Source organism: Alexandromys fortis, unplaced genomic scaffold (assembly GCF_014885135.2).
Source record: "Alexandromys fortis isolate MF-2015 unplaced genomic scaffold, M_Fortis_MF-2015_v1.1 scaffold_84, whole genome shotgun sequence".
Lineage (NCBI taxonomy): Eukaryota > Metazoa > Chordata > Mammalia > Rodentia > Cricetidae > Alexandromys > Alexandromys fortis.
Window position 1 is genome coordinate 207,178 of NW_026068017.1, and position 6,585 is coordinate 213,762.

Sequence of the window (6,585 nt, forward strand, 5' to 3'; positions counted from 1 at the left end):
GAAGGAGAAGAGAAGGATCAAGAGACATAAGAATATGGACATGAATTAAATCTACTTAAGTGTTCCAGAAAAGACAACATGTGATCTTAATATATGGATATAATCTCACAGAAAGGAGTGGATAAAATAGCAGGAGAATGAAGGGGGGACTCTGTATAACGTGTGGCAGTAGTTCAAGGTAAGGAAAAATAAAGGGGTTAAATTCAGAGATTTCTGACATCAACTGGAATTTCTTTTACTATCCAATTAGAGACTGGAGAGGTAGGAGAATGAAGAATTCTTTGGACGACAAGAAGGGAAAGACATGAATTTCTCTTGTAGCTTTTGAATTCCTGATACCTGTCACACATGCATAGGAAAGAAGATTGTTAATGAATAGACATCTAAGTTTGAAATAATAATTTAACACACTGGAGTATGTGTGTTTTTGTTGAAACTTATATAAAATTATGATGACAAAATTTATTGGATTTTCAATAGCATCAATATACAAAATGACACACAGCAAATTACAAATGAACAAACAACTGTTGAGCATATATGGAAGGAAACAGAAACATTAGTACATCTGACTCTTGGTAGAAAATGCATAGATTTTTATTGGAAAAGTTGAGAGAGAATCACGTTAAGAAAAAGTTGAGAAAAAATTACTGATGATTGTAATGATTACAGAAATTTGGAATTGGAGGACATAATCACTATAATCATTGTCAGATCTGTTTTGTAGAAATATGTCCATAATATAGTTCATATTTTCTAAAATTTGAAAGGGACCTAATATTTTATGCTTAGGATACTGGATAATAATAATGATAATGAAAAACCAAACTATCATCTCGTCTTTTATCCTCCGGGGCCTTCCCATATCCCCAGAGCATCAACATCTGTTCTATGCCCTGTTCCTGGCCATGTACCTCACAACTGTCATGGGGAACCTCATCATCATCATCCTCATTCTACTGGACTCCCAACTCCACACACCCATGTACTTCTTTCTCAGTAATTTGTCCTTCTCGGACCTCTGCTTTACCTCTGTTACAATGCCAAAGTTGCTGGAGAATATGCAGAGCCAAGTTCCATCCATCTCCTATGTGAATTGTCTGACACAAATGTACTTTTTCATGTTTTTTGCAAACATGGAAAACTTTCTTCTTGTGGTCATGGCCTATGATCGCTATGTGGCCATCTGCTTTCCCCTTCATTATACTAGAATCATGAGCCCCAAGCTCTGTGTGTGTCTGGTAGTGATGTCCTGTGTATTTAACATGCTGCATTCCATGTTGCACACATTACTCCTGGCTAGAGTGTCATTCTGTGAGGACAACATAATCCCCCACTTTTTCTGTGACATATCTGCTCTGCTCAAGTTGGCCTGCTCTGACATTTTTATTAATGAATTAATGATATTTGTCTTGGCAGGGCCCTTTATTGTCATCCCATTCTCACTAATAATTGTGTCCTACATACAAATTGTCTGCTCCATCCTAAAGGTTTCATCTACTCAGGTTATTCACAAAGTCTTCTCTACCTGTGGCTCCCACCTGTCTGTGGTCTCACTGTTCTATGGGACAGTTATTGGTGTCTACTTATGCCCATCAGCTAATAATTCTACTGTGAAAGAGACTGAGATAGCCTTGATGTACACAGTGGTGACTCCCATGCTGAACCCCTTCATCTACAGCCTGAGGAACAGAGATATGAAAAAGGCCCTGATAAGTGTCCTTTGCAAGAAGAAAGCCTCTTTATAATGGCATTACTGTGAGTTTTACTTAATTTCATCTAGAAAATATATTGATACTAATATTGCAATATGTGTCCCTACAATTGAACCCACATCATAGACCATACTCCATAATAATTTCATTTGCAAAAGGGAGTTTCGCAACATAGTTCAGTTAGGGAAGTGGACTTTTGTTACTCACTGATATTATCCACTGTCTTCCAAGTGTGATTCTAGAAAGCACTGGATAAGAGTCACTGTTATATCAATATTTCATCTCTTAGACTCCTTTTTTAATTGAAAACAGATTTTTCTCTGCATTTTCTCTAATGTTTATCTGTTGTTCTCTGCATCTATTTTCATCAGCTGTTTGATGGAGTCTAACTGACACATTAGATGTTGTTTTATTTACTTTTTTTGACCTGTTTGGTTCTCTCATAGGTCATTTGGCTACTGGTTTCTTTTTTTTTCTGAATGTCAACAGCATGGTTCATCTCATAACATGGGTCTTAGACTGGACAACTTACTGTTAGTCATTCCCGTTTATTCTGTGCCAAATTACCATGGCACATCTTGTTGGCAGAAAAAAATTATAGGTCAAAAATTTTCTAGTGAGTTTAGTGTCCCAGTCCCTCAACTCTAAGTCTTAGGAGAAAGCTGGTTCAGACTCCATATCCTATACTAATTGCAATCTTAGCTAGCATCACCCTAATTGACTCCGGGGAGTTCCCATTGCACTGTGTTTCTACCATGCCACTGAAGTGTCCCTAGTTCCAAGTGTTCCTCCCATTATAATCTCACTCCATACTCCTCTCACATTTTCCCATCCCCACCTGCACTCAGTCCATCCTCAATATCTATTATATTTCTCCGTCCAAGGGGGATTCATGCATCTGCCCTTGAAACATCCTTGTAACTTGGCCTCCCTGGATCTGTGAGTTGTAGCATGATTGTTCATTACTTGACAGTTTGTGCTGGTTTGAAAGAAAACAGACCCTAAAGAGAATGGCATTATTAGGATATATGGACTTGGTAGAGTAGGTGTGGTCAAGTTGGAAGAAGTGTGGCACTGTTGGGTCTCCTGTTTTCAAGCTGTGCCCAATGTTACAGTTCACATCCTGATGCCTGCTCATTAAGATGTGGATATCTCACCTCCTTCTCCAGCAGCATGTCTGCCTGTGAGCTGCCCTGTTCCACCATGAGCTTAATGGACTAAAACTCTGAAAGTGTAAGCTACTCCAGTTAAATGTTTTCCTTTATAATGGTTGCTGTGGTCATGGTGTTTCATCACAGCAATAGAAACACTAAGATATAGTTAATATCTCCTTACAAGTGGGTACATACCATGTTTGTCTTTCTGGGTCTTGGTTACCTTGCCCAAATTGATTTTTTTCCTAGTTACACCCATTTCTCTGTGGTGATATTTTGTTTGTAATCTAACAAATAAAGCTTGCCATAAGATCAGAGTGCAAGCTGATCAGAGGCCAGGCAGTGATGGCAAGCACCTTTAATCCCATTACTCAGGAGACAGAGGCAGATGGATCTTTGAAAGTTGAAGGCTACCCTGAGCTTCACTTGACTGATCCAGTCTCGAAAAGAAACAGAGTCAGGTGGTTCACAACTTTGATCCCAATACTTGGGAGTCACATGCTTTTAATTCCAGCAAGAAGGAGGTGGAGACAGGAGGGGATATGGCTGGGCAGAGAAAGAAATATGAGGCAGGAGGACACAGGAGTGCATTGCATTCAGTCTGAGGATTTGTGGAGACAGTATCTTTCCTACATTGGTCTGAGGATTTGGTAAAGGTAAAGGTTCTCTCTAGTGCTGGCTCCTTTACTTCTCTGATCTTTCAGCAATTACCCTGACATCAGACTCTGAGTTTTTATTATTAAGACCCATTAAGATTCTGGAGATATCTGCCCACAAATTTCATAATAGCATTTTGTTTACTACTAAGTAATACTCAATTGTGTAAATGGCCCACTTTTTAAAATTCATTCTTTTGCTAAGGATCAAATCCTGTGAAAGAAGGGGAGGAGAAATTGTTGGAGTCATAAGGGTCAAAATCACAAGGAAACCCACAGAATCAACATGGGCCCATAGTGTCTCACTGTAATACCAGGGAGTCTGCATGGGTCTAACCTAGGTCCTCTACATATATGTTATAGTGATATAGCATTGTGTTTTATGAGACTCCTAGTGGAGGGAGAAGGGGCCATTGTTTCTGATACTTTTGACTAATTTGGAACCATTATCCTCCTACAGTCTTGCCTCATTTAGCCTTAATTTGAGGGGATTTTTCTAGTCTTATTGAAATATGATATGTTATGTTTGGTTTATATCTGGAGAAGGCCTACAATTTTATGAAGGGAAAATAAGAGAGGTAGATTGAGACTGGGGAGGAAGAAGAGTCTGGGTGGAGAGAAAGGAGGAAAAACTATTGTCAGGATCTAATATATTAAAGAATAGATTAATAAAAAATTAAAAAGAAATGAAAATAGATTTTCTCATAAGATGCCTGTGACCACAGTTTCCTTCCTTCTACCACCCTTAGGTCACCCATTCCACACGCAATGCACGCCCCTTATATTTCCTCTTCAGAAAGGTGCAGGTCTTCAAGAGACAGCAACCAGATGTGACAAAAGAAGATACAGAAAGACAAGGTGAAAGCCCTCATATCAAGGCTGGAGAAGGCAATCCCAATAGAACGAAAGTCATCCACAAGCAGGCAAAATAGTTAGAGATACACCAGCTCTCACCATTGTAGTCCCACAAAAATATCAAACCAACAGCCCTAATATATGTGCAGAGGACCTGGTACAAACACATGCAGGCCCTGTGCATGCAATTTCAGTCTCTTTGGGCCCTTCTTAGTTGATTTAGTGTGTCCTCTTCTTCTAGTATCCACCATCCCGTTTGACTCCTCCAATCTTCCTCCACCACACTCCCACACAGGGTTCCCTGATATCCAAAAGAGAGAAAACTGATGGAGACTTGTAGTGGCATTTCAATTGTATTTTAATAAGTAAAGACTGCCTGAAGATCTTAGAGTAAAAAAGTCCTTCCTGTCAGCCTTACAGAGCAGATTATGGTAACACACACATTTAATTTCTGTAGCCACAGCGACATGCAACTTTAATCTCGGTAGCCACACTACTTGCCATAGAAATAGGGTGGTGAATGCCTTTAATCCCAGTGGTGTATGACCTTAATCCCAGTCCTAGGTAGTAATATAAGATGGGGGAAAGGAGCTCTAATAGACAGTGTCATTCTGAGATTCCTGGAAGCAGGATCACCATTACAGACTGAGTTCAAGGTAAGAGCGAGTGGCTGGCTGTTTTTGTGTTTTGGGTCTTTAGGTTGAACCCCAGTTTCTGACCCTGAGTTTTTATTAATTGCACTTCAGAGATCTCCAGTTTAGACTCTCTCTCTACAGAATGTCTGGCATTCGATTTCCACAACTGCTCCAATCTGCTGCTCAATAAAACCTCTCTAATGACAAGTGGAAATCACATTTATCTATAAGTATAGTAGAGTATCATTAGGAATCATTTAATTGATGTTTATCTAGGTGTTTTTGGTTCTAACCTAGTTTTCTGGGCTATTTAGTCCCTGGTTTCTGGCCATACAGGCAGTGCAGGTCATTGAGTTTCTGTTGTGGAGTGAGCCTCAACTTAAACCAAATTTTCATTGGCCTAAACTCCCAGAAGTTCTTGACCGCCATTGCCAGCACACCTTACAGGCAGAATAGGTTGTAGGTGAGGGTTTTGTGGTTGGGTTGGTATCCAGGCTTCACTTTCTAAAGCCTGAAGAGTACCTTCCTTTTCTGAAGAGATTGGAATGTAGGAGTGAGGGCTCCAAGCCCCTACTAGCCCAACCTCTCTATGTTTAATTAACTAGAGGATGTTGTCTCCTGCAACTGGGGCTCTGCTGTCAGTTGCCAGAGAGCTAAGTCTGTTGTAGCCTCAGCCTGAGTTGTTTGCAGATCGCTATGGAGATTCATAGGCTAACAACTCAACCAAATGTAATAAAATCCCACCACGGGGAAAATTGCCTGACTAGAAAAAGTGGCCAGTTCAGACTCTGAATTCCCCATTACTGGGAGTCCTAGTTTTCACAGATTCCCCGAAGTTTCCACTGCATTAGGATTCCACATTGTCTTCTAACTGCATGCAATTTCCAAGTCTCTATCTCTGCAGTGTCTCTCTCTATCCCTCCTCCCACACCTGATCCCTCATTATATACATGTCTACCCCCATAATCTATTGCTGCATTTTCCCTTCCCAGAAAGATCCTAGCTTTGCCCCTATAGTGTTCATCTTGCAATAATCTCTCTGGATCTGTGTATTGTGACTTGATTATCATTTACTAAACAGTTAATATCCACTTATAAGTGAATATATACCATATTTGATTTCTGAATCTGGGTTACTTCATTCAAGATAAATTTTTCTTGTTGTTACCATTTGTATGCAAATTTTATGATGCCATTTTCAACAACTGAGTGATACCCCATTGTGTAAATGTACTGCATTTTATCTTTATCCATTCTTCAATTGCAGAGCATCTAGGTTGTTTCCATTTTCTGGCTATAATGAATAAACCCACAATGAACATAGATGAGAAATTGTCTTTGTTCTAGGACAGAGAGACCTTTGGGTATATGACTGAGAATGGTATAATTGAGTCTTGAAGTAGATTGATTCCCACTTTTCTCAAGATTTTATTATTTTATTCAAATTTCTGTATTGACCACACTGTAATATTCAAATACAAATAAATGATGTTTCATGATTCTAGGATGCCCCAAAGCTTCCAAATATTTCAAACACATATGTCCTCCTATTCTTAACCTCCCTTTTATT

At 39.4% G+C, this 6,585-nt stretch overlaps 1 protein-coding gene across 1 annotated transcript; it reads left to right on the forward strand.

Annotated features, from left to right (window-relative positions):
- Window positions 1–809: 809 nt before the first annotated feature.
- LOC126514007 (olfactory receptor 1468-like) lies at window positions 810–1,748 on the forward strand. The gene has a single exon (XM_050162659.1). The coding sequence runs from the start codon at window positions 810–812 to the stop codon at window positions 1,746–1,748; it is 939 nt and encodes a 312-aa protein (XP_050018616.1).
- Window positions 1,749–6,585: the final 4,837 nt, after the last annotated feature.